The sequence below is a fragment of the Paecilomyces variotii genome (assembly GCF_004022145.1).
Source record: "Paecilomyces variotii strain CBS 101075 chromosome Unknown C8Q69scaffold_2, whole genome shotgun sequence".
Lineage (NCBI taxonomy): Eukaryota > Fungi > Ascomycota > Eurotiomycetes > Eurotiales > Thermoascaceae > Paecilomyces > Paecilomyces variotii.
This window is the reverse complement of record NW_021167141.1, coordinates 1,257,878-1,284,544: the sequence shown is the minus strand read 5'-3', so window position 1 is coordinate 1,284,544 and position 26,667 is coordinate 1,257,878. Positions and strand designations below refer to the sequence as shown.

At 49.0% G+C, this 26,667-nt stretch overlaps 8 protein-coding genes across 8 annotated transcripts; 5 read left to right on the top strand and 3 right to left on the bottom strand.

Moving 5' to 3' along the window:
* The first annotated feature begins 116 nt into the window (after positions 1 to 116).
* C8Q69DRAFT_146197 (armadillo-type protein) lies at positions 117 to 4,347 on the top strand. Its single transcript, XM_028625483.1, has 4 exons — positions 117 to 478; positions 574 to 2,884; positions 3,121 to 3,848; positions 3,913 to 4,347. Exons 1-4 carry the CDS (start codon positions 433 to 435, stop codon positions 4,056 to 4,058), a joined length of 3,231 nt encoding a protein of 1,076 aa, XP_028487336.1. The 5' UTR covers positions 117 to 432; the 3' UTR covers positions 4,059 to 4,347.
* Positions 4,348 to 6,019: 1,672 nt separating this feature from the next.
* On the bottom strand, positions 6,020 to 8,527 carry C8Q69DRAFT_146183 (hypothetical protein). The gene is made up of 2 exons (XM_028625482.1): positions 8,366 to 8,527; positions 6,020 to 8,292 (listed from the first exon to the last, which is right to left on the bottom strand). The coding sequence occupies exons 1-2, from the start codon at positions 8,416 to 8,418 to the stop codon at positions 6,333 to 6,335; spliced, it is 2,013 nt and encodes a 670-aa protein (XP_028487335.1). The 5' UTR covers positions 8,419 to 8,527; the 3' UTR covers positions 6,020 to 6,332.
* Positions 8,528 to 10,491: 1,964 nt separating this feature from the next.
* C8Q69DRAFT_490350 (hypothetical protein) lies at positions 10,492 to 12,176 on the bottom strand (the record flags this gene model as incomplete). Its single annotated transcript, XM_028632124.1, has 7 exons — positions 10,492 to 10,926; positions 10,981 to 11,048; positions 11,108 to 11,490; positions 11,545 to 11,612; positions 11,723 to 11,759; positions 11,815 to 11,999; positions 12,053 to 12,176. 7 exons carry the CDS (start codon positions 12,174 to 12,176, stop codon positions 10,646 to 10,648), a joined length of 1,146 nt encoding a protein of 381 aa, XP_028487334.1. The 3' UTR covers positions 10,492 to 10,645.
* A 2,407-nt stretch (positions 12,177 to 14,583) lies between these two features.
* C8Q69DRAFT_496010 (hypothetical protein) lies at positions 14,584 to 16,652 on the top strand. Its single transcript, XM_028632248.1, has 7 exons — positions 14,584 to 14,983; positions 15,039 to 15,157; positions 15,215 to 15,245; positions 15,307 to 15,456; positions 15,514 to 15,834; positions 15,898 to 16,072; positions 16,142 to 16,652. Exons 1-7 carry the CDS (start codon positions 14,764 to 14,766, stop codon positions 16,470 to 16,472), a joined length of 1,347 nt encoding a protein of 448 aa, XP_028487333.1. The 5' UTR covers positions 14,584 to 14,763; the 3' UTR covers positions 16,473 to 16,652.
* Positions 16,653 to 17,649: 997 nt separating this feature from the next.
* Positions 17,650 to 20,378, top strand: C8Q69DRAFT_456358 (putative MFS multidrug transporter). Its single transcript, XM_028629829.1, has 7 exons — positions 17,650 to 17,748; positions 17,803 to 18,132; positions 18,188 to 18,282; positions 18,333 to 18,656; positions 18,716 to 18,865; positions 18,920 to 19,281; positions 19,337 to 20,378. Exons 2-7 carry the CDS (start codon positions 17,868 to 17,870, stop codon positions 19,896 to 19,898), a joined length of 1,758 nt encoding a protein of 585 aa, XP_028487332.1. The 5' UTR covers positions 17,650 to 17,748; positions 17,803 to 17,867; the 3' UTR covers positions 19,899 to 20,378.
* Positions 20,379 to 20,776: 398 nt separating this feature from the next.
* Positions 20,777 to 22,976, top strand: C8Q69DRAFT_456355 (MFS transporter). Its single transcript, XM_028629828.1, has 6 exons — positions 20,777 to 21,307; positions 21,372 to 21,512; positions 21,573 to 21,829; positions 21,889 to 22,308; positions 22,377 to 22,639; positions 22,709 to 22,976. The coding sequence occupies exons 1-6, from the start codon at positions 21,071 to 21,073 to the stop codon at positions 22,939 to 22,941; spliced, it is 1,551 nt and encodes a 516-aa protein (XP_028487331.1). The 5' UTR covers positions 20,777 to 21,070; the 3' UTR covers positions 22,942 to 22,976.
* A 524-nt stretch (positions 22,977 to 23,500) lies between these two features.
* On the top strand, positions 23,501 to 23,917 carry C8Q69DRAFT_504343 (putative DNA repair protein Rex1; the record flags this gene model as incomplete). Its single annotated transcript, XM_028632581.1, has 3 exons — positions 23,501 to 23,519; positions 23,652 to 23,803; positions 23,870 to 23,917. 3 exons carry the CDS (start codon positions 23,501 to 23,503, stop codon positions 23,915 to 23,917), a joined length of 219 nt encoding a protein of 72 aa, XP_028487330.1.
* A 1,903-nt stretch (positions 23,918 to 25,820) lies between these two features.
* On the bottom strand, positions 25,821 to 26,290 carry C8Q69DRAFT_441866 (hypothetical protein; the record flags this gene model as incomplete). The annotated part of the gene is made up of 3 exons (XM_028628786.1): positions 25,821 to 25,863; positions 25,921 to 26,202; positions 26,268 to 26,290. 3 exons carry the CDS (start codon positions 26,288 to 26,290, stop codon positions 25,821 to 25,823), a joined length of 348 nt encoding a protein of 115 aa, XP_028487329.1.
* Between the last annotated feature and the right edge of the window lie 377 nt (positions 26,291 to 26,667).

Genomic DNA, 26,667 nt, shown 5'->3' with positions numbered 1-26,667 from the left:
TATCATCTTGTAACTTAGCGCTGGTGGGTACATTGGCCCAGCAGCTGGCCAGTCCAGAGTGATGAGCGAGAGAAAATGCCACACGTGGAAAAGGCGGTCCGCGAACTAAACGCGCCAGCAACCGAAAAAAAAAAATAGAGAAAAAAAAAAATTGGGACTTATCTACAAAACAGCCCACCATCGCCCACTTCCCATCTTTTTCTTCCCCCCCTCTCTGTGTTTTTTCCTTTTCTTTTTTTCTTTATCCAATATTCACTGTGGGATACCCCCTCTGGATTGTTTGGGATCTCACAGTTCTAACCTGTCTCTGAGCAGTTATCAGCTGTCAGAGAAGGCAAAGAAAGGGTTGGGTGTGACCCCGCAGCACCAACTGCGTCGTAGCGACGCAAGGCGACGTTTTAGAGAAGAAAAGAAAAAAATCCATCGGCCATCATGGACCAGCAAAGATTCCTTCAGCAGCTGCAGATTGTCCTGAACCGTAAGTGATTCATCTGGTCTTGGCAAGAATGTGGCATTCTCTTTGTTTTCTTCACGGCGGAGACTGACTTTTTTTTTTTTTCTTCTTCTTTACAGCCGCTCAGGGCAACGTTAAGGAAGCGACTGGGGTCTTGCAGCGCGAGTTCTACAACCAGCCGCAATCGCTTGTCGTCCTGATCCAGATTGCGACTTCGCATGATGACCAGAACCTGAGGCAGCTGGCGGCCGTCGAGGCGCGGTCGTTGGTGGGCAAGCACTGGTTGACTGTCCCCCCTGAGCAGAAACCCCAGATCCGCGAGCAGCTGCTCCGCGCGACTGTCGGAGAGAGCTCGGACCTGGTTCGCCATTCTACTGCTCGTATCATCTCTGCTATCGCGAAGATTGACCTTCAGGATGGCGAGTGGGCTGATCTGCCCAACTTCCTCATCCAGGCCGCTGCCTCTGGTAAGGCTGAGGAGCGTGCCATTGCTGTCTACATTCTCTTCACTGTCCTGGAGACTCTGGGTGAGGGATTCGAGGAGAAGTTCCAGGATCTCTTCAACCTGTTCAGCAGGACTATCCAGGACCCCGAGAGTGCTGAGGTCCGCATCAACACTCTGCTGGCCCTGAGCAAGCTTGCTCTGCACCTCGATTCCGAGGAGAACATGGCTCCTGTCACGGCTTTCCAGGGGCTCTTCCCGTCCATGGTGGCCGTTCTCAGACAAGCCATCGACCAGAAGGATGAGGACCGGATCATGCAGGCTTTCGAGGTCTTCCAGACTCTCCTCGGCTGTGACCCGCAACTCATGAACTTGCACCTTAAGGATCTCGTCGTCTTCATGAACGAGATTGCCGCCAACACCGACATGGACGAGGATACCCGTACCCAGGCTCTCAGCTTCATCATGCAGTGCGTCCAGTACCGCAAGCTGAAGATCCAGGGTATGCGCATCGGTGAGCAGCTCACTCGTACTGCTCTTCACATCGCTACTGAGCTGGGCGAGCCCGGTCAGGACGATGACGATATCACTCCTGCCAGGTCTTCCCTCGCCTTGTTGGATATCCTTGCCCAGAGCCTCCCTCCCAGTCAGGTTGTTGTGCCCCTTCTGCAATCCCTGGGCCAGTACTTCACCAACGCAAACCCAGACTACCGCCGTGCTGGTATCATGGCCCTGGGAATGTGCGTTGAGGGAGCTCCAGACTTCATTAGCACGCAGATGAAGGAGATCTTCCCCATCGTTCTGCAGCTGCTGGCTGACCCCGTCCCGAAGGTCCGCCAGTCTGCTCTTCACAGCGTTGCTCGCCTGGCAGACGACCTGGCTGAAGATCTCAGCAGAGAGCACGAGAAACTCATGCCTCTGCTCCTCCAGAACCTAGCCAGTGCCATGCAGGAGTACAAGGGTGAGGAGAGTGGTCCGACCATTGACATCATGAAGGCTGGCCTCAGCGCTATCGATGCTGTTGTCGACGGACTGGATGAGAAGGATGTTGTTCCCTACCAAGGAGAGCTCGTCCCGGTCTTGCACAAGCTCTTCAAGCACCCCGATTTCAAGATCAAGGCTCTGACTGCCAGTGCTCTTGGCTCCCTTGCCTCCTCTGCCGGCGAGGCCTTCCTGCCCTTCTTCGATGAGTCCATGCACCTTCTGCAGGAGTTCGCTACCGTCAAGGACAGCGAGGATGAATTGGAGCTCCGTGCTAGTGTCACTGATGCTATGGGTGAGATGTCTGCCTCCGCCGGACCGGAACGCTACCAGCCCTACGTCGAGCCCCTCATGCGTGCCACCGAGGAGGCCCTCCACCTCGGCCACTCCCGCCTAAAGGAGAGCACCTACATCTTCTGGGGCTCTATGTCCAAGGTGTACGCTGAGCAGTTCTCTCCCTTCTTGGAGGGCGTCGTCAAGGGCCTCACCGCTTGTGTCGAGCAGGAGGAGACGGACCTTGATGTTGACCTTGGTGAAGCCGCTAAGGATCTTGTTGGCCAGGAGGTCACCATTGCTGGCCGTAAGGTCAAGGTCGCCAGTGCCGACGATGACGATGAGGGCGGTATTGAGGATCTCGACCTCGACGAGGAGGACGCCTGGGATGACATCACGGCCACCACTCCTATTGCTCTCGAGAAGGAGATTGCTGTCGAGGTTATCGGCGATATCATCACCCACGCCAAGAGCTCCTTCCTTCCCTACTTCGAGAAGACTATTGAGCTCATCATGCCCCTTGCTGAGCACCCGTATGAAGGTGTCCGTAAGAGCACCATCAGCACCCTTCACCGTGCTTATGCCACCCTCTTCTCTATTGCCGAGGAGAGCGGCCAGATGGAGAAGTGGAGACCTGGTTTGCCTCTGCAAGTGCAGCTCGCTGGTGAGGTCAAGAAGTTTGGCGATATCCTCATGACCGCCACCATTAAGATGTGGGCTGAGGAAGATGACCGGTACGTACAACTTTTTACTATTTGTTTATTCATTATTATCACCATGCTTTGCTCAGGGCACTTAGCCCTTTTATATGATGACACACTCGTAATCCCAGCTCACTCGGACGCGCAAAGCGCGATTGACGTGAAAAAGCGATACTTTCCAACGTAACCTGATAACTATGTTTTATTGCCTTGATTCATGGAAAAATACCTGGTGTATGTTTTCAGATCGCTAACTCAGCTGATCATAGGGCTACTGTTGCCGATATCAACCGCAACATGGCTGAGAACCTCAGATACTGCGGTCCTGCTCTCGTTGCGGAAGAGGGTGTCCTTCAAAATGTCATCCAGCTCATCATGGACATTGTCAACAAGAAGCACCCTTGCCAGGAGGAGTGGGGCCCAGCCGAGGAGACTCTGGATGAGACCTCCGAGTTCGACTGGGTCGTGGTTGACACTGCTCTCGATGTCATCTCCGGCCTTGCCGCTGCTCTGGGCGAGAGCTTCGCCGAGCTCTGGAAGATCTTTGAGAAGACCGTCCTCCGCTTCGCCGGTAGCACCGAGTCTCTTGAGCGCGCCACTGCTGTCGGTGTCCTGGCCGAGTGCATCACTGGCATGGGAGGCGCTGTCACCCCCTTCACGTCTACTTTCATGAAGCTGTTGATCCACCGTCTGGGTGACGAGGACCCCCAAACCAAGTCCAACGCCGCTTATGCTGTTGGCCGTCTGATCGAGAAGTCCAACGCCAACGATGTGCTTGTCAAGGAGTATCCCACGATCCTCAGCCGACTGGAGAACTGCATGCACCAGGATGTCTCTCGTCTTCAGGACAACGCCACCGGATGCATCAGCCGCATGATCCTCAAGAACAAGGACAGCGTCCCGATTCCTGATGTCCTTCCCGCCCTCGTTGGGGTCTTGCCTCTGAAGAACGACTACGAGGAGAACGAGCCTCTGTACCGCATGATCTGCCAGCTGTGTATGTTACCATCCAGACCTTGAGTTCCATCACTAAGTGGTACATTTACTGACAATGACAATAGACAAGTGGGAGGACCCGACGGTCCGCCAGCTCACCCCCCGCCTGCTGCCGATCTTCCAGTCCGTGCTGAGCGATGAGGACCAGCTTGAAGATGAGCGCCGCCAGGAGCTTACCGAGTTGGTCTCTTATATTAACAGCAACATGTAGCCCGGTGCTGCTATCTGGATCGAGCGGCTGTCGTAATCGGGTACTGAAAGGTACATTGGCGGCTGTTTGGATAGATCGATACCAAATGTGGATATGAGTTGATGAACAGGACGAGAGAAAAAAGAGACAAAAACTAAGAAGGGCACGACGCATGAAAACAAAAGATACCCCGGAGCCGTACAGCGGCACGAAGACCAAAATAGACGTGTGAATGACATCGAATCTACTTTCGATTTAGTTCCTCTTGTGCTTTCTGTAGCCAGAAAGTTATACATAATAAAATATTTCATATGTATTCTCTTCAATGATCTCATCCCGCAGTAGATCTTAGAAGCATTACATTACAAGGTATTACTTACATTAACTGAGCCTGCCATACAATATCACAATTAGTATGTGCAGGTTAACGATTCGGCTTGCTTCATCACCAGCCCAATGTTAACACAATCCGTCAAACTTATACTATCCACACTGAAATCTTTCTTCATGTACTCCTTCAGCACTACGATAATACTATAGATATCCGTTTTTCTATACAGTGGCGTATCTCCTCGTCGAACCGGCAAGGTTAAAGATAAATGAGCGGATCTGCAGTCTATCGAGAACGAAGGAGTCAGGTAGGGATCTTAGAAGTAAAGACTTCTCATAGCTATAGACGTAGAAAAGTAAGTGTACAGGCAGCAGCTAGGCGATGAGTAAGTAGTAGTTAATAATGATCATCATAGTTTAGATTCTTTCATAAAACCCTTTTCGGCAAAATGCTGCGGGTAGGCAAATCTCCTCGTAGAATTACATCATCCATTATTTCTGTGTGAGAAAGAGTACCACTCCAGGAGTATCTATTATACAGTGGTTTTAAGTTACTTATTGGAATGGACTAATACAACATTATTCGAGAGTTTGTAGATTAGCCTCCTGCGTATATTTGGGGAAGAGGTTGAAGTTAATAGGTATTTACGATATCCGAAGTCCAAATGACGAACTTCTAGTTGGGTTATATATCTTATTTTGCCCCCCCCCCCCCCCTAGAAATAAGAACAAGAGAGCTAATCTACCCACAAAAAAGCCGTTAGATAGTGGCCGTTGTGAGGTGCACAGCTGTCTATTTCCATGTTCAGGACTGCTTCGTAACTTTGTCTCTGCCGGGCCGAATAGCCGGGACGATGATCTTCATTCTGAGTCCCAGCTCAACCCCCCGTTTTCGCCTTCTAGGCCTTCCACCATTATTAATGATGTCTTTGTACTAAGAAATACTAACTCAGTCACTAAATAACTAATTTAAGATATCACTACCATTGTATATGGTGGTATTTTTTTTTTTTCGCCGTATATTTGGTTAACACAGCTCAAGAATAAATAACTAGTTAATTAGTTAGCGTATCTGGCCTAACTACTGTACTGACGAATTAACTATTGAAAAAGATCGTTAGTTAACTAGTTAAGAACACACAGGTCATATGACCTTCAAGAAAACGGGGCAACGGGGAGTAGTTAAGTACGCGTGGGAAAGTTAAGTAATAGTAAGCTTATTTTCGTATGTAGTTAGTTACTGAACTTATTCATTCATCTGGTCTAGCTAATAATAATTAATTAGAGGCATTGAAACATTTGAAACCGGAGATCTGGTTAGAAAAGAGAAAAAAAAAAGCTTCGTTAGTTAGTACTCAGATGGAAGATAATAGATAGATAGTTGCTCTGGTAGTTAGTGAATCCGGCGAATCCTCTACGGCGATTGAAGGAATCTGTTTCCAGCGGGGGATTTTGATCCGGCATCCGCGTAACAAGTGCTTTCAGGCGGAGTAAGTATTTTGGCGTCTCGAGATGGTAGCTTTTTCGGGACCTGTCCGAGGGACGATTCGATCGAGGGCTTATAGTGGACCGGGAAAGGACGTTCTACATTCCAGCTTTAGTTCGACAATGAATAATGACTTTAGTTATGAAAATGCAACTGCTATTATATGGACTCGTAATCAATTCTCAATGTGACGATATCGCTAATTAACTGTACAGGATAACACCTGACGCCAGCCGAAGATAATTGTAATTTTTATATACCTGAAGAATAAGAAGCAGAAAGAGGTCTCTCGAAACCGTACTAATTACATGGAAAAAAGGCACACACCAGCTTATAATACCAGTACCTCGGACACTGGAGGGCAAGAAGGGGAATGGATTGGAATAAGAGAAAAACAGAATAGCCAGGGCACCCACACCCACAGGGGAAAAGCCGACGTGAATTCATAGCCGGTCTAGACAACGCATATGATGATAAATCTAAGAAGCATCCGCCAGGATAACATCGGAGGCCTTCTCGCTGACCATGTAGATGGGCACAGCGATGTAGTAGCCGGGGATCTTGGGGAAGATCGACGCGTCGACGACACGGAGACCGTCAACGCCACGGACCCGGAAGTCACCGTCCAGGACAGCGTTGGGGTCGTCGTCGGCTCCGATAGGAGCAGTGCAGCAGGCATGGTGTCCCCAAGCCTCGCGCTTGATGAAGTCCTTCATCTCTTCTTCAGTCGTAACGTTGGTGCCGGGCCAGGTTTCCGCAAAGGAGCCGTCCAAGGGGATAAGGTCCTTGAAGATTTTACGGGCGAACATCTGGCCTTCGTAAGAGGCCTGGAGGTCCTTGTCGGCGGCGCCATTGGCGGTGACACCGGTGTCAAACGAGTTAAAGTTGATGACGGGGGTATCACGAGGGTCGGCAGAGCGCAGGGCAACCGTTCCAGCATTGTTACGGCTCCTAGCCTTGAGGGTGATCCAGGCCCAGTGCTTTGCATCTGCCAAGGCGTTGTCGGCGTATCCAGGGAAGTATCCGCGGAAGTTGGCAGGGGCACCGGAGATCAGGAGGTCAGGCTCATCATCATCGGCAGTGGAAGACTTGTAGGTGACAGCGATGGCGATACCGTTCGATCCGTAAACGCCCTTTCCGATAGCATTGTTCTTCCACTGCTCGTAACACGGATCAGGCTGCTTCTGCATGAAGGTGCACTTCTGGGTGATCACGAAGTCGGTCGGGGCCTTGCCAACGACAGTGGTCTCGTAGCGGTCCTGGAGGTTCTTGCCCACACCGGGAAGATCGATAAGAGTGTTGATACCGAACTGCTGGAGTTCCTCCTTGGGTCCGATACCACTGAGTTTCAGGAGTTGAGGGGTGTTGAATGAACCGGCCGCAATGATAACTTCACGGCTAGCCTTGACGCTGCCAGGAACACCTCCAGTGACGTTGCCAGAGCGAGGGTCAGCCCGGTACAGGCTCTTGCCCTTCAGATATTCAACTCCAACAGCCTTAGGCGTAGAGCCAGAGGTATCGAATTGGATTTTGGTAACCAGAGTCTCCAGCTGCAGGTCGAGCGGGTACTTCTTGGACCCATCAGGGTTGGTAGCAGTGAGAACCTCCATCACAAAGTCGCGGGGGCCGGTACGTTTCTGGTCAGGAAGCTTAACAGCCAGAGGAACTTGCCAAGGGCCAGTCTCCTTGTCACGACCGGGGAGGTCGTTGTTGAGGTCTAGGGCGAGGACTTTACCAAGTCCAACAACGGTGTTGAGCACCATTCCCACAAGGCCTTTGCCGGCTGCAGTTGCAGATGCGATGACCTGAGAAAGCAGCTTGGGATCTTCGGCCACCAGAGTCAAGTCTGTCAAGCTAGTCTCGAGCCATCCATCGTAACCATGACCAATGACATCGTTTGGGAGATAGCGATTGCGTTCCAAGCGCACGAAATAGTCCCGCATGTTGGCGGGCGCCCAGGAATCGTTTCCAGTAACCGAGACCATATTGTTCCAGTCACTCTCGAAGGGATAGATGGTAATCATGGCATTGTGTGCCGAGCAGCCACCAAGCGTACCCGCGCGAGGGTAGAGAATACCCAGGGGCTCTGAACCCTGAGGAGGGTTTTGTCCAACATAGAGCTCACCAGAAGGTGTCTTGTAGGTCATCTTGCTGTCTTGTTCCTGGCGCTCCAGGTCAGAGTAATGGTTGACGAAGTAGTCCCATCTCTGGAGCTCATCCTCCGTCGACTGCAGTTGCAAGGCTGGCACTTCCTGGATCGTGTTATTTCCCTGGTCATCACCAGCGTCAATCAGGAGCACTTTGTGACCAGCCATAGCTAGTCTGGCCGCCAGGGGGCCACCTCCAGGACCGGAACCGACGACTACATATTCGTACTCGTCGACGGTGACATTATTAGAGCGGTAGTGAAATCTACTATGGCTCTGGGCGTGGGTATTCCTGTAAATAATAGACGGTTAGCTGACATGTACACGCCAACAATATTCACATATATGTATAGGTCAAAACTTACGCGAAGGCCGCAGAAAAAAGAGAAAGCAAACTAAGGGTTTTAATGACAAGCATTTTCGCAACGGGGGCTCTTACGTCCCAATATCCAGACAACGCAAGAAAGAATGACTGATGGTCGGAATATTGAATGGCTGGTTGGCAGAGTCCTACATGAGATGGTAGGGTCCTGAATATAAGGCTTCGACATATGGTATCCTAACTCCAGCTATACACATACTGGATACTAGTCCCTGTCAATGCACGCACAAGGTGGGCTAGACTGCAGTAGAAGATCAGCGTTCCTCTCCCCTGAATAATACATTGGCCACAGGGCCGTTGTGGCTATCATGGATTTCGCTTGCAGGCCGCTTGAGACAGTTCGACCATCCGACTCTGCTGTTACCAACGTCCAGAAGGACGGATGGATCATTGTACAAGCCGGTAACTATACGCGATGCCGTTAAAAGGCCCAGCAGGGGGGCGCAGACTGATCGGATGCCCCACGAGGAACGGCTGCCGAATTGTTTAGTCTCAACGCTCGAATTCAGGAACAACAGGGGTTCCGCGTAACGGGCAACATAGTACAGCGTAGAGCAATGTTGATGCGCAGTATTGCCAGTGCCATGACCAATGACCCGTGGTAGCGCATCGCTATGAGAGCTTAGGAGGCCCGTAGCGCGCCGGAACAGCTGTGAAGACTCAACAATATACATACCATTAGTTAGCATAAGACGGCACCAGCGTCTAGACACCGTCGTATCGTCCCGGTTCCGCTGGGGAAATACGAGGTGCATGCGGGGTGGTCAAAACTCGCTCGGCTTCTTAAATCAGCCACCAGGAGATCCATCCGCGATTCCATACATCGCGTCAGGTACGGATGCTGCGGGATAACCCGTCGGCATGGATTAGCGCCTCAAAACTAACTCGAAGAGGATGTCCTTAAGCGCATCCGTCGGATCGTCAGATATTAGACGATTTTGGCCGAATATGGTACACTCCGTAAGCCGCGCAGTATTCTTGGTAATAGCCCGCCGTCAAGCCATCGAGACCTAGCGCCCGCTCAGGCAGTTGTGGCGGTAGAAAGAGCGAATGGCTTATACCACTGGCCTGGTCGCCGGGAAATTGAATGTTTCCAGACACGTTCCAGGAGCTGCCAAGGACACGGTAGAAAGGATTCGCACTAGGGGCAGCAGTCTGCAGAACTTGCTATCGTTTCCCGAGTAGATGGCTCACGGCAAGAGCCCGCTAGCGTTGACGCCGGTAAGCGACAAGTTGCCCATGGCTTTTCATCGTGGTTTCAAAATGTACGGTGGATATGCCGCTGTCAGATGCGGTAGTAGTATTCGAACGAAATCCGCAAAGACATCAGTATAAACAAAACGGTTCGGTTCCGGGGAGTGGGAACTCTTGCTGATCTCCGGTACATTCCGTTAACTGTCTGCGACCATTAGCCCTCTGGAGGATAGCCGTGAGGTCTGAAAAAAGAAAGGATTTTGGAGTACTGGTACTAAGATTATTGCCGGGGCAAAGATCGTCGTAACAAGCTTCACCGATGCTCTATACTGTCTGTTGTTATGCCAATCGCAACCCGGTCCCTGGGCCACGACGAAGGGATCAGCGGGAAAAGTCTCCTGCACCATAGGGCATAAACCAGAGGACTTTTTTTCTCAACGGCGATCGACAGAATAAACTGTTTTAGTCGGCTGTCATCTTTCTGCAGTCCCTCAACTATCCTGAACGGCGCCAGACAGCGTGAACTTTGTCAGTTTTAAAATTGAAGTGACAGGCAGTGGAGCGAGTAAATAAAGCGTATTACCAGTCTGTGAGTATCATTCTTCTTGCTGGCGGGCCCAGCCGCCTGCCTACCGGTATCTGTCTCCGATTGCCATAACAATTGTATGAAGTACAGAGTCAGAGTACCCAGGCTCTGCCACTCTATAGCTACTTTATAAACCTTTGAGCCCTGTCTCGTTCGAGAACTTATTTCCGTAGTTGTAGTCAATATATTCCGCGATTATCTCAAAGACGTTCAAGACCGCTTACACACGTGACTCCTATTATGTAGACTTGTTCTTAGTATGAGAATTTTCTAATGAATTTCGCATGAGACTGTTTCTTGTGACAGACAGGTCGGAGATCATTACTAATAAAAAATATAGTCAAGTACTTCAGCTGATAAGCCGCTGGGAGCATATAAAAGGGTATTCGCGTCGGAAAGACAAAGAAAAAAAAAATACAATGAAACAGAATTGAATGGAATGAAACGCTCTTCAAATGTCGAACTTTTTTTTTGATGATTTCGTCAGACATGGTGGCCCAGATGAGCCTGGCTGCTGTTGTCCATATCCACCAGGGGGACAAAATCCGACTCGTCTTCCTTTGGTCTTTGAGAGATCCTACCATCCAATCGAGATCCGACTGCTCCTGAGTGAGACATGGAAGCTTTGGAGGCCGCATTTGTGGTCGATTTGAAAACACTGGGGAAAATATGCAACAGTAACGAACGGATAGCCGGTAAGCAGGCACAAACCACACCAACATGTACTTCGATCGTACTCCAGTATCCGATCGCAACGTAATCCCCTATTATTGTCAGTGAATCCTGTGTGTTTAGAAGAACGAGCGAAGGCCACGTACAAGTCACGTTCGAAGTGGTAGCGAACTCAACCAGTGACTGGAGTCGAATGATACTAACGATGGTGACGCTATGGCATTTCTGTCAGCGATAAGGCTGCTTTGGGTCTTTTCAGAAACAGCAACTTACAAGAACCCCAGACAGAACATAAACATCACGAAGACCTTCTTCTTACGTGAGAGGACGAGCTGGCTAAGCTCGTGAAGGGGCAAGCTCATGACCATGACATCGAAGACCATATTAATCACTGCGGCTGCCCAGCCTTGCCCATTGATGTTATTGCAGTTATCCGGGTAAGAACCGTCCCAGCGCAACCAGGCAGCCCTAATCGGCCGACACTGGAACACAGCGACGCACACGAATGTAAGGATGTAGGAAAAATTAAGGCCGATAGCAATGTAACACAGCCTGCGGAAGGACTGCTTCGGGAAAATGCGGAGATAGAAGAAGAGAATGGATATCTTCGTCAATGCGAGAGCGCTGAAATATAAGATCTCGGAGAAGAGATAAATCTGTCATCGGTTAATGTCGTCTTTAAACACATATATCAGAAAAAAGTCGCTCACGTGGAGAATGTTCGTTATATTGTTGAACGGAACTGTCCACATGTCCTTACCAAGTCCATCATTGGCGACTAGAAAACACACATATTAGCTTTTTCTTTTCTTTTCTTTTTTCTTTTCTTTTTTTTTTTTTTTTTCTGGAACTCCAGAGAGTGACGAAATCTGATAGGGAACTGCTTACGAGGCACCGAAAGTGCTGACAGTGGTATCACCACAAGCTTCCAGGGAATCAGCTTATGTCTTTCTTTCACTTGATCAGCAACGAGCTCTTACCATTGTCACAATCATGGCGACATCGTCCAGCCCGAATCCGCCGCCGTATTGAGGCAAGCGAGCAGTCAAACGCATGATTACCGCTATAAGAGCAATCACTCCGCCTAAGACACCAGCGATAGAGATGGCCTTGCTTTTGTCCCGAACCGGCGCACCGCAAGCTGTAGAGGTGACGTTCTTGGTCGCTGGAATTTGTCAGCTGTATTCCTCTGCGCTAAATGAAGAATGGTAGATATACTCAAGCTTTCACGGATTGTGCAGCTTTGCATAACACAAGCAGTAATCATCTCATTGAGCTGAGGATTGGTGCATACACATACGCTGTCTGTTGGTGCGCATGAGGACTTCGGAATTTCCGTCATCAGACATTCCAGCTGCCATGGTCAGTTTTCTTCTTTTGGCACATAAATCAGAACTCAGAACAACATACGCCGCATTTTGGTAGCACGGCTGCGAGCTGGCTCAGGTCCGCGTGGACTGCGGTGGTGAAGAGGGCTGCAGCCGCAGCCACGGTCCAGAGAAACCTCATTTTCGTGGAGAATGCGCCGGACGGACACTTCAACGGTGGCTCTAGACTGTCGGACACAAATATAGCGAGCTGGAGTTCTTATCAATCATTCTCTGCTGATCATGGGGTAACTATCAGTGTCCATATCCAGCCCTGCAGGTTAACGCGTCCTCAACGGTCAACTTCCTGGTCAGGGACAGATGATGTGCTAACTAATCGCATATGTAGTCAAACACTCGCTCGAAGTAGCTTCTCCTCAGTCACGAACTGCTAGATCCCTGAGAAGCGGCAACGCCCTTCGGACGGAACCAAGCGTTTGTGCAGTTCAACTCTAGAGTATCTCTTTGCCCTACCGGATTGGGACAGGATCTACTAGCATCACCCAGATGCAGAAGCACTTTAGTCAGTGATCAAGTCTCGAACGACCTGCTCCGCACATAAACGTCTTTGGCATCGCTCTTGACTCTTGGGAGAAGATTAGGATCTACATGACAGATCCCAGATTCTCAACGGAATCTCGTCGACCAACTAGCGTCGTCCCTTGTGGATCTTGATGCCTCAAACGCCTCCTGACGGCTGCAGCTGGCTCGTAGCGCTAATCCACATAATCAGAATCACATTAAGATAATAATAAGACCCTGGCCTGCCTGAACAATTAGATGAAGAATAGCCTAGAGCTGTCCAGTAAACAAGCAGCATTATTGTTGACTTCATACTTCCCGCCGCGCGGGAGATATCAGTACTCTACATCCCGGGGGGTTGAGCACACCGTCAAAGCCACAGCTTCCAGAAACTTTTCGGCTTGAGATACGAAACATGCGCCTTCAGGAGCATCTCGTGCTTGGCAAAGCTTTCGAAAGATGCTCTGGTTGGAAGGCCGTTCAGCTATCGTATATTATTACGATCCGTTTGGCCGAAAGTTCCCCTGTAGTTAGCAATAAGGGAAACTCGTTAGACTATCGAAAAATGGATACGGATCCTTTCTGCACCCCATGTCCGTTTCTGAAACAACTCTGCAAGTTGGCAAGATAACCCAAATGTTGAGCAGAGTACGATAAGCATACTCTATATGTCTGTATCGGGCAGTTCTAGAGACCTACCCCCGGTTCCCAGCTGGTAGAATCCCTGGAAGCTATTTATGCATAAATAAATTCAATTCAATTGACCTCCTGGATCTGAATGAGAAAGGAACGGCGAGAATCCCAGAAGTGTGGAATAGTCACCCTGTAGGAATCGATCCGGACCCCGTTGACTTCTGCAGAAAAAAAGCACAGACGTCGATTACGGAGTAATAGTTGGCTACAGGGACTGTTTGCGCACCGGCCGCGGACTCGGCACCATGCTAAACAACGTGGCAATGGCGATCAGGGCACGATCTCCTTGAGATATGACGCTTGACCATAAATACCGGTGGATTAAATAGCCGGGAAATAGAAGTGTCCGTATGAGGGTTCAACAGATATTGGAGTAGTTGCTATGATTTTTATGGTTTCGGGTAAGAAGTGACGAAATCAGTTATCCATTTCGATCCAGTAATATTCAAAGAAGATTGAATTGACAATTATTGAAATTCAAATTTTCTCCTCGTTCTGACTTATTGCTCAAATGGAATCGTGGGGATGATCAACCCTTGGCAAAGCGTCAAAACGCCGTGTATGGAACTAGTAATAACCTCCGCTCTTCTTCAGCGGTGGAGATATCCCGCTCATTTCCAGACTTCAGGATTTGGCTGAGGGCTAAGACCCCGAAGCTCGGCTCTAACCTATTTCTTCTATCTAGTGTTCTCTACCATTGGCGCGGCCGTCAATCGAGCGGAAACAAGCCGGCGCCATCCAGAAAAGGTCAGATCTACACATTGAGTACTAGAGAAGAGCCCATCCAATGCCTCTAACACGGGCGGAATATCCGATTGAGATCCCCCTCATACACCAGTAACAAGGTCGCCCGTCTCTTATGAATGAAATTGACAACTCGAGCGGGAAGAAACCCGGGGAAGCCATTCCGTAGACCTAACAACAGTTATCGAGAACAGTCATGTCTCGACTAGACGTTAGCGGTCCCATCAGCGGGTTGCTCTATAGACCTGCGGTAGTGGCTGTGTCCGCATGGCTTCTTGAGTCGGCAACAATGAGATCGAAGTCTACCGCTGAGAGAGGATCAGGAATAGGGATCGTAGACTGAGGTCCATGCGCAGGGGGCGACTAATATGCCCTCCATTACCAATCTTCATCGTCCGATGTGTGTTGATCTGTACAGAGAATAGAACTCTTCGAATACCCTCTCGTTCGAAAGAGCAATCTCTTGTGCATTGCCGGCAGGCGTCCATTCGTTGAAAGCATCATACTCACCTAGTCGTTCTTTTTTGGAGAGAGTCGGGATATTTTTTGTCGCTCATATAGATAATCTTCGCCTTAGACGGGAAACGGATCACATCATCAATCATGAGGGTTTGGGATTCCTTCTTGTCACTGACGCTTTTGGGCGCCGGTGCCTCCGTTGTCGGTGCCATGCCAACAGCAGAAAATATGGCGAAACTGATGTCAGGTTCCAGCAGTGGACTTGCAGCTGCCAAACGTTGCCCCTATGCGGATATCCAGGCCCAGGTGAAGGAGAAGTTGGATAAACGTTTCTTGATTAATTCTCTCAGAGAACCTGTCGATTGTAAGTCCGTTCTATAGTTGTAATCCTACATGGCCGCTTCTCTGATAGCAAGTAGTGACTGGCGAACACGCATTCCAGCCGCCCAACTTTGAGGCTGGCGACCAGCGTGGACCATGCCCTGGTCTCAATGCTCTCGCGAACCATGGCTATATCCCACGCAATGGAGTCGTTTCGGTAAGAGCTTTTTGAACAAGCTATAGAGGAATTATCCATTGCTGACGGATTCGGAAGTTTGTTGATGTCGTTCCCGCGATCAACAAGGGTCAGTCCTATACAATCTTATTTTGCCTTGGAGGCACAGGGATGGTTGACGTTTGGAATAGTATACGGAATGGGGATAGATCTCGCCTCTGTCCTCGGAATCATGGGTACTGTGTGGACGGGCGATGTCGTGTCACTCAACCCGAGTTTCTCTATTGGAGGAATAACTCCCCTCGTTAACAACCTGCTTGATAACCTGGGTGGTGTGCTTGGTATGGGAATATCTCTGTTAGAACCGAACCTCTATGAGGTCTAACTCCAGCTGACAGGCGAGCCCCGCGGCTTGAACGGCTCTCATAACTTCATCGAAGCGGACTCTTCCAATACTCGGGACGATACCTACGTGACCGGCAACAACTACAGACTTAACATGGATAAATTCATGGAGTGGTACGAGATGTCGGAGGACGGCACGTTCAGCACGGATTTGATGGCCAAGCGAGCAAAAATCCGCTTTGACGAATCTATCAAGACGAACCCCAACTTCTACTATGGTCCTGTCACTGGAACCATCGCTCGAAATGCAGGATACATTTTCCCTCTCCGTCTTTTTGCAAACCACTCGGAGGAGAACCCTACAGGCGTTCTGAGTAAGTTGTCATTATCCTTTGATGGCGGGTAAGTGAGCAGGGTCAGGAGCTAATCCGTAACAGCCAAGGAGATCGTCCGCGACTTCTTCGCTATCTACGGCGAGGAGGGTAACTTCACGTACAAGGAGGGCTGGGAGAGAATCCCCGAAAACTGGTACAAGACCCCGCTGGACTACGGTCTGGTGCAGCTGAATGTCGATCTTTTGGATTTCCTCGTCCAGTACCCGGAACTCGCCAGGTAAGTTGGCTCTGATTCACGTCTAAAAAAAAAACTTCTATTTCCTGGGTCTGATATCCACTATTACAGCATTGGAGGCAACACCGGTACGGTTAACAGCTTCACCGGCGTCAACCTAGGAGACATCACTGGCGGTGTCCTCAACGCGACAACTCTGCTCCAGGGCAACAATCTGCTCTGCCTGGTCATGGAGGTCCTCAAGTTCGCTAGCCCCAACTCTCTATCCACGCTCTATAGGACTCTCGCAGGTCCACTGAAGGCTCTCGAGAATGTTATCATGACCCCTCTGTTGAACCTGAACTGCCCGGCTTTCAAGGATCTCACCATGGACGGTCAGGAACTCGTCCCGGCTCTCATTGGCAAGTTCCCTGGAGCCAAGATGGCCAACGCTGCCTTCTAATTCCCCTAAGAGTCGAATGTCAAGGAAACAGTCAGACAGGAGTCTATCTAATCCAACTTCCTGATATTGTACATATTACTATTTTTAGTGCATCTTGTATTTTTCTTCCGATGGATGGATCAAATTCCGCCCTCGTCGATAGTTATCACTTACCTAAGCTATCCAACAGGTAGCAATCGGTTTAGACTATTCAAGATCCTTGTTCAGTTTACCGTGGAGTCCTCACATAGTATACCTTCAGTGGAAATCACTAGTGACAGAAAAGAGACCGCTTATTTAAAGACATCTTGGTTCTTCCGTAGGCTTAAAAATGTCTCATGAACCCGGCAGCAGTACGAGTCGACTGTACGGTTTCGTTGTAAGATATCACGCATAACATCCTTAAGTCTACAATAGCTACAGCTTGAACCATAGAACCTAAAGACTGTTTTTATCTCATATTCCAAATCCTCCGTCAATTTATTAGATGCCAATCACTTTAGCCAAGCAAAAATAGCCTATCCGCAGTGCCTACTTGACGGCCAGAACACATATCAGATATAGCGTATGCTTAAGCATCAATTGAATAAATAGTTCTAGATCATGAATATCTTGTTAAGGAATTCGGATCAAGCCGTGTATCTGAGATCTCATTCTCAGGTAATGAGGTATGTGCTGGGGCCTTTGTGCTTCGACACTAGCAACTGGATACTTGTTTCGGCGCTTAGAACTTTACACGCATATACAAGACCCCTCAACTGCCGCTATTTACAACAGATTCTTTTAGCGACGTATGATCTACCAGATTATTTTCGTCCTCCAAGTAGGATTTGATATAAGTTTAGTTCCTAGATTTTACCAGCTAGGTACCTTGGACAGTCTGGGAGACTTCCTACCTACGTTTTCCCCCAATGCTTTCCTTGCCAAAGCCCTATCACAGGGATAAATAGTTCACCTGAGCTCGCTAAATAATCCAAGCTTCAGGCTGCTTCAGTCTATCAATATAGTTTGATACGACTTTCATGCGTCCGCGCACGGTGCTACAAGTAATGAGACCGGGACTTGGAGAGCTGATTGAAAGGGATCATTGAACTTTATTTCCTTCAGGTATCTTGATCATTAAATAGCTAACTCATATGGCTTATATAACTTTTATAACCACTTGGAAAATCTGTTTATATGTATTATATATAGTTACCTCTAGAGTACATAATGGCTTAATGTAGGCAGTTCTTCATCTGATACCGTTCAATTGCCGATATAGTAGACTATCAGATTATAGAAATTCCTAGAGTCTCTAGATTCTATCAGAAAACACATCATTTTTTGATATACATGATGTAGAACTCACCCACGTGACCGCAGAGATGAGCGCGGAGATTCCCGATTGTTATCTCCGTGATAGCGAGATTATAAATGCTCCCAGGCAGTTCAACTCCACAATTTCCGCCCTGTTATCCCAATGCTTCTACCTTCTTTTTGCTCACAATTTCAAGGCCAGTTGGTCGGAATTTTAATTTCAAGATGACAATAGGAGGACGAGAGGATGCTTCGACCACGGAGAACACGCCTTTGCTGGCGACTCCCGATGCAGAGATTGATAACAAGCAAGACGGGCGTATGACAGTCGTGCGGACGTTATCAATAAGTATTCTGATGGGAATTCTTATTTTCATTCAAGGTAAAGCTCTTGTTTAATGTGTGATTCGTCGTGCTGGTGGATCTAACAGGGGTAGCGACGAATATTTCGATGATCACCACGACGCAATCAGACATCGCAGCGGATTTGGATGCCTTCTCAGAAGTGACGTGGTTTACATCATCCTTTCTGGTACGCCCGTACGATTATTTACTTAGTTGAGCTCTTTCTGACAGTTCTAGATTGCCATGTCCAGCATCACCCCTCTGGGCGGCCGATTGTCTCAGATCTTCTCGCCTCGAAACTATATTCTAGGGTCCTCTATCGTCATGGCAATTGGGCTCCTTATTACTTCACTAGCGAAGACGCTCTGGGTCTTTCTGCTGGGACGCGTTGTTACAGGTGGTGGCGGCGCAGGAATTATGGCCACATCAATAATCTTGGTACTGGAATTGTCAAGCAAGAAACGCAGGGGCCTGTTTATTGGGATGGTTAATGCTGGTTTCACCACGGGCGTTGCTTCTGGAGCGGTTCTTGCAGGGGCTGTTACTCCACATTTTGGATGGGTGAGTCGCGAAGCTGCAAGGGTTATTCTGAAGAAATGCTGATTTTGGGAATCCCCTAGCGATGCATCTATTGGATCCAAGCGCCAGTTTCTCTTGTGACAGGGCTTCTTCTATTTCTGGCAATACCACCTCGCGATTCAACAGATCCCTCGAAAAGCTCATTGCTACAAAGCCTGGCTCGCGTTGACTATCTTGGTATCTTGACATTCGTATGTATCATCTTGCTTATAACCAGGTCGCAAGTCACTTACAACGCATTGCAGACTGGCTCGCTAGTCCTTCTACTGTTTAGTCTGTCGTCTACCGATATCCCTATCACGCCACTCATCCTCGGAGCCCTACTCTTTGTCTCGTTTCTGTTCGTGGAGTCAAAGTATAGCTCCGAGCCCATTATCCCGGTGACCGTACTCAAAACACGCAGTGTCCTCTTGACCTGTTTTGCAGGGTCTGGTGTGATGGTAGCCCGCTGGGCCGTTTTATTCTACACACCTGTCTACGCCATCGCCGTACGAGGCTGGTCACCGGCTTCAGCAGGCTTAATCCTGGTGCCTACCAATGCCGGATTTGGCCTTGGAGGTCTGCTCGTTGGATGGATCCACATTCGGAAAGCAGGAAGTTATTATATGTACGCCCACGTTCGCTGATGTTCCCTGATGAGAAAAATGTTGACAAAATCACAGTTCGTGTTTGATAATATACCTTCTATTTACCCTCGCATTGCTTGCACTCACACCACTTTCCACATCAACTTCTAACGCGGCCATGTATGTGGCTGCCACTTTCTTCAATGGTGCCTGCACTGGGGCGCTGCTTAACTATACGCTGTCGCATGTTCTGCATCTTACGACACCAGATGTACACTATATCGTGACTTCCCTTGTTGCATTGTTCCGTGGCTTAGCCGGAAGCGTGGGCTCCGCTGTTGGAGGGGGCCTCTTTACTCGTGTGTTGAAAAGAAGTCTGGAGACTGGCTTTGCGAACAATGGGATATACCGGCCAGATCTGGTCCGCCAATTGGTTGGAGGTCCAGCATTCGTCCGAGCTCTAAATGGTCTGGAGAAGCAAGTTGCCATACACAGCTACGAGGAGGCTCTGAGAACCTTGTTCTTGGCTGGTAGTGCACTTGCCTTTGCCATGACTGTTTTGCAGGCGGGGACCGGGTGGAATGCACCAGATAGTCACTTGGAAGAGGCCTCTGGTAGGTCCGATAGCGTTCCTGAGCGAGCATCAGGCGAGGCATAGAAGATCTCGCACGGGTGGCAGGCGTTTTTGGATCCATTTTATAACTCAACGGATATGTCAGAGTAAGGTCGGGTACTTCCTATCTGGGAAACTGTCCTGTTAATCTGGAGAAGGAATTCTCCCAGCCTATGAATAAATAATACGTAGTCTGGCAGTGAGATGGAGTCTATATAGCGGCACATCCCCAGATTATTGCGTGATCGGAATGTCTACCGGATCGCCAGCTCTGTGGGTCAACGCGCAGCTTCGAGAAGCCAGTTCTGCTCGTGGGGTTTATAGTTAGATCGTTGACACTGTAGTATCTGTGTCTCCATCGACTGTCCCCTTCGAGATAGATTTCACCCTTTGCATATCCTGCCAGGACAGAACAGCAAGATAACTGTTTCTGGTGCTTGCTTACATAAAAATCGCGGGAAAATGCCAAGATTATCACCTTGATTTAGATTTTTTTTTAGCTTCCCACCGTCTTTCGCGCGCATCATTGAATCACAGACGATAAACCCGCTGTATCTAGCCAATTCTGCATAGGAATGGATCTGTAGAACCATACACAATAGTTCATGAGACCATTGGAGAACATCTCTTCTCTCAGCGTTCAATAACTATCCTACCTGCGTTGGCATCCTCCTTCCTGTCAACGTTCCCAAGATGGGATGATCTCCAGTGGGCCTGATGAGATCGTCCCGTGGCAACTTGTAACAATGAAGAATCGGTCTAATCGGCCACGGTGGATCCAGCAGACGACAAGTCCACGCGTCAAGTCAAAATGCACAAGCACAATGTCTGCAAAGATTTCAGTTTTACCTGTCATATATTATGCTGTGGGTGATTGATTGCGATTGTAACTGACAGAGCATTTCCTCCTGAGGGACTCATTCGTCGAGAAGCGTGGATTGTGTAGATCTGATAGTTTCCCATGCTGTTTAAGGTACCTTTTCACGGTGGATTATTTACCGCCAGCCGCGATATCTATCCAATGATTCCAATCCATATCCTAGCTTCACGCCGTTAGTGGCCTCCTCCGCAAACTTCCGTAGTGATAGGGCCCGTGTGTGCGTATCTAGCCTCCACTCTCTGTGGTGGAACGTCCCTATCCATTATTATAAAGTTGACGGTCCCCACGCGAGTCAAGTCACTGTCGCAGTGTCGCTTGTCCCAGGCAGAGAGGGAAGATGGCTGCAGCTCGTACAGAGGGCCAAGCAGGCGTCTTGGACGGCGGAGTTAGGTCCAGCCACGACGGGGCAGCAGACACGAAATATACTTCTGGAATGGTTGATCTCGAGGAGAAACGAGACCTCAACATATCGCTCGAGCACAGAGAATACATACTGCAGCGTCATGGGACATTGGAGCTCAGCCCATTCCCGTCGGCCTCTGCGGCGGATCCTCTCAATTGGCCGAGTTGGAAGGTAGAAGAAGCCATTATCTTGTCTTCATATTGGCTCGAGGACCGTCACTGACAGCGCGCTGTAGAAACACATGAACCTGAGTCTGGTCGCGTTCCATGCGCTGATAACAACCTTCATCGCCTCCGGCGTCATTCCGGCCTATCAATCGTTCGCTGAGATGTTTCATGTCTCCCTGCAAGATGCCTCGTATTACACGTCTGTGCAGGTATGATTTCTGTTCTCTGAGAGGCGGTTACACGGACATTCTAACAGGAATCAATCTCAGATCTTGTTTCTGGGAGTCTCGCCCTTGGTCTGGAAGCCCATATCTAACCGTTTTGGCCGGCGACCGGTATGGCTCATTTCAACTTTATGTGCGGCCATATGCAATATCGGATGCGCGGAGAGTAAGAGCTATGGATCGATGATGGCTTGTCGCATCCTGGTGGCTATCTTTATCAGCCCGCCAATCGGTATTGGCTCAGCAGTGGTGACGGAAATGTTCTTCCAGCATGAGCGTGGCCAGAAGATGGGTATTTGGACGTATGTTGTTACTTCATGCTTGCTGGTTGGATGTGTCTGCTGACTGAGGGTTATTGCAGGCTGCTGGTCACCCTAGGACCTCCCACTGGGCCATTTATCATGGGTTTCGTGACGTATCACGTCGGGTGGAAATGGGTCTACTGGATCTTCGCCATTGTTAACGCTGTCCAGTTCTTCGGATACTTATTCTTCAGTCCTGAAACCAGATACGTTCGAGAGAGCACGCCGGGTGTCAGCACCTTCAAGGCGGAATACCTCCAGTTCCGACGAATCGATCCCACCCCGTTGTCGCTGGCTGATTTCTACCAGCCACTGCTCTTTGCGCGCTACAGCGACGTTCTCATACCGACCATCAGCCATGCGGTTGTGTTTGCGTTTGCATGCGTCCTTGGGACGGTCGAGATCCCGCAGCTTTTCCAGGAGAAATTCCAGTTCAACCCGCAGCAGATCGGGCTGCAGTTTCTGGGGATTATCATTGGGTAAGTTTGGCCGTCTGTATCTTATGTATGTACATACGTCCGCGGGCTGAGTCTGATTTCTTTTCCAGAACAGTGATCGGCGAACAATTCGGCGGGCCATTCTCCGATTTCTGGATGAATCGCCGCACGAAGCAGCTGCAAGGACGACGGCCGCATTCCGAGTATCGTCTCTGGAGTTCATACCTGGGCTTTATCTGTGTTATTGTGGGGATGGTTGTATTCTGCGTTCAGATCGACCGGGCAGTGCCGATGCATTGGGACGTGACTCCTCTTATCGGTATTGGAATTGCAGCATTTGGGAACCAGGTCACCACCACTGTTTTAATTACATGTACGCTTTCATGTTGTCGATTCCCAGAACTGGTTGAACAGCCATTCATGCTAACTCGAGTTTCTTCAGACGCCATCGACTGCCATCCACAACACTCTGCATCTGTCGGGGTCTTTATCACACTTATTCGCCAAATATGGGGTTTTATCGGCCCCTTCTGGTTCCCGGATATGTTTACGAATCTGGGACTGAGAGGTTCCGCCGGTCTGATTGCTGGTCTCGTGGCCGTTGTCAGCGTGTTGCCGATCATGCTGTTGCAATGGAAGGGTGCCAGTAGGCGGAAGCGTAGGGCTACGCCATAAGTTATGATAATAAATAATGATATCCTCTTTCCTAGCTATTACTAATTTAATACATAGATTAGGTGCAGGGATGGAAAAGCTGGGCCTGATGGATAGAGTAGAGTACATACTATACTTTAGGCCTCGGACGCCATTTGCTAGATATACTCCCTAATCAATTCGAGTCCTCAAAAAAAGACAACACTACTCTCCATCATGTTCAATAGAACACGGAGAACATTAAATTAGATCAATTTCACTGAAAATATAGATTCAAATTGTATAGTAGATAATCGCAGTCTTGGCATCGCGCCCAATCGGTGAATTTCTGATCCCGATACCGGCTGGGCTTTTTTTTTAAACTTTCCGCGATTCTAGCCCCGGTTCCGCCACTTTAGTCTCTTCTCGTCCTTCGCTTCTCCTGGTGGATAAGGTACTAATACTTTGTATACTAGAGTAGAGTATACAGTCATCTGAGTCCGCGTATTATTATTAACTGGGACTAAAGCTCTGACTCACTGTCGAATACTTACGATCACTCTGCGAGTTTAAGTACCTACCTATCCCACACTCGCTCACCATGCCTCGTGCCGTCAAGGGTTAGTATGCAGGCCCCAAAGAATAGCCCTTCTTCCTATCCCATATCCTTGTCAGAAGACTCTCTTGGCCGCATTTAATGATTAGTGAAATGATAAAGAACGAAAAAACACACTAATCTGATCACAACCCAGGAGTCCTGATCGAATGCGACCCATCCGTCAAAGCCATCATTCTCAAGTACGACGAGGAGAGACATGACTATATCGTCGAGGACCTTGACGATGATCGCCACCTAGTCATCAAGGAAAGTCAGTTGCTCAATTTGAAGGCTAGGTTGGGAAGGGTGAGCGCTCTTTGTGTTTCGTTGTTATCCTTATGGGAGTTCATCATGCTGATGAAAGTATTTTAGGAATTGGATGAGAAGGTCATGCAGCCAGAAGAGTCGGAATCAGAATGAGGCTCTTTCTCTCGCCTGATGTTACATGTCTTCTCTTACGGAGCGGGATGGCTACATAACTTAATCTTAATTCATGATTGATTAATTGAGCTGGACTTCTTAACTACCTATTCTGCGAGTGCCCAGTCCAGAAGGCCAGAAGGGGGAAGGGAAATCACTGAACCACTGGCAACGTTGCTTTCTTTTTGTATCGGGTTCACATCTTAGAAGCCGCCAAGGCAAAGAGGTGCAAATCGCTTCACTGTTTCCTCAGTAGGGACATCGGGCCCCAGGGCCCATTCGGAGGGGTTTTCATGAGCTCGATAGGATGCTTGGGAGTGGTAGCTATTTTTGGCTTCGTCTTTCGGGACGCACCCTCTTCTGTATATTATCTGCACTCGATGTTCTCCTTTTCCAAACAGGGCCAGCCAGGTCAGGTAAACTCTGATATCTTGTGCTGCTGCTAAGCTCACTGGAGAGGTCCGTTCCGTTAGCCCATCGCGGTCTTTTGGCTGCATTTTGCTGGGACGAATCAGACTCACTTAGCCGCCTCTTGTGGCTCTCTGTGATGGGCTGACCGTATGATTCGGATGTCCGGATTTGAGGTATCGATGTGTCATATTCGCTTCGGAAATACAGGTCTCGTAACGTCTGTAACTGTAATATCGTCCCATCGTCGAGTCTTCCTAATCTAAGATGTCCCACGATCGGTATAGCCCTGCGGAGACTTGCCATTGGAGTACCGTGCCATGTACGATGGTAGGACAAGGAAGAAGTAACGTCCGTCAATGATCGTGGTGCAATACTCAATGAATATATGTGAAAGGCAATAATAAGAGTATAATATACCTAGCCTCAATAGCTGTAAGGGGCCTCTAGACCCGGATACTACTCGCCGAAAAAGACTAAACACTGTAATAGCCGACAGGCTATGTATGCCAGACAGAGTACTATGAAGAGAAAAAAAAAGATGAGGGTTATTATATCACAGAAGAACCGTAGAAGCGCTTACCTTGTCGTTATGCTCGATATATAGGAAACTAAACGTATTAACATTCATAACGCAGCCCTAGACAATACTTTTAATTCGGTTTTCTTGCTTGCGAATTTGGTGAACCATTGCTATATAATAGAATTAATTAACGCTTAATAGACTGGGACTAGTTAACTTACCCATATAGGCTAAGCATTGTGCCATGCCGCTGCCTTAGGGATCCCTGTCTTTAGCTTCACAAATCATAAGGTTCGTGCCTATCCCGTAATCACCATATTGTATAGTTCCACTCCCTCATTCTCCGCCCTCCCGCCCCCTTCTCCCACCTCCCGGGCCTCTCCAAGCAGGGCGGCCGTTATTATAAAGGCCTTCGCGGCCTGCCACAGTCGCACCCCGGTATGGGTGTCGTTCCTCTGGGCCTCCCCCTCTCCCCCCCCCTTCTCCCCGCCTCCCACGCCTCCTCGCCGCCATGCCCCCCCCCCTTAGCGCGACGCTCAGGAAGAACAGCGCCCCACCAACTACCCCCATGATCACTAACGTGTGTTCGGCCCACTCGTAGCCCATCTTGAAAGTTTTCAAATGTGTTGTTGTATTGTGTTGGTGGCATGAGGACGGAGGGCTTCAGAGGCGGATATTATGGACCTCTGGGGGGCACTGGTTATAGAAAGAGCAGTCTGGGGAAGGCACAAATAACCAACAAGAAGGAAAGTTTCGCCCCTATAGATAATTTTGCACTCAAGCTGGGTCTCAGCCGTGAGGGTTACAGGCCTTTTCTTTCTCTCCAGCTCTTTCATAGCAATATGTTTCTGCTCAGTCCTAACGCAAGCTTGCAGGATTATATCGATCTTCCAACGAACTGTAGCCTCATTCGAAGTATTGACACCTTCATACCGCAGCACTGGTTTCCGTTCACTTGGATATCGCAGCTAACTAGGTGAGCATATGCCATTTGTTCAGCTTCATCCAGCCGTCCCTGTTATGTACTAGTTTAGCTAAAACAGCATTAGACCTAACTTAAGTTGGATCTTACCATGTGGGACAGGTCATCTCCTTGTTAGCGCTCATGTTTTTCCATACGGCCACATACTCTTGGTCATTTAGGGACGACAAGAACATTGGCCGGCGGGTGTCCACCTTGATCCCGATATCAACGTTTCTCAGCCGGGGCAAAGAATACTTATCAAACCACTGGCCGTCGATAGGAGGTCTTAGGTGTCCTGACTCGTAGTCTGCAGTGGTAGGGAAAAACAGCATGCGCAAGTTGCGATCTGTTGGATTGCGGTAGAAATCGATGATAAACCCCCAGTCCGTCCTGCTCGCCTTGGTTGCCGTGGGTCCTAATATTGTGTGTATATGGCGTGCATAATGAGGACTTACACTAGTCCGTTCACTGATGACATGATGGTGCCACGGTTTGGAGCCGCTGTATCAGTGAGCATATGCTTGGGCTATACAAGGTGTACACATACTGGCGTTTAGGGTGGAAGTAATCGAAACAACTTGGCTGTTCACTGTGGGCCTCGTCCCGCAGGGTATCGCACCGCCGCAATGAATCTCTCTCTTTAAAGAGGTAACTAGCTGAGCAAACAAGAAGTTGAACGAGAATTCGACCTTCAAGGACGAGCTGTAGGGTAGAGTATACTCTCCCGGTTCTAATCGATACCACCATGGAAAAGCAGTTACTCGTCCATTGGGAAGATCAGATTCTTACGGTATTGGACTGTGAGCTGCACGTAGATCGGCTGCATGGTAGGATGAAATCGGGTATGTATGACAC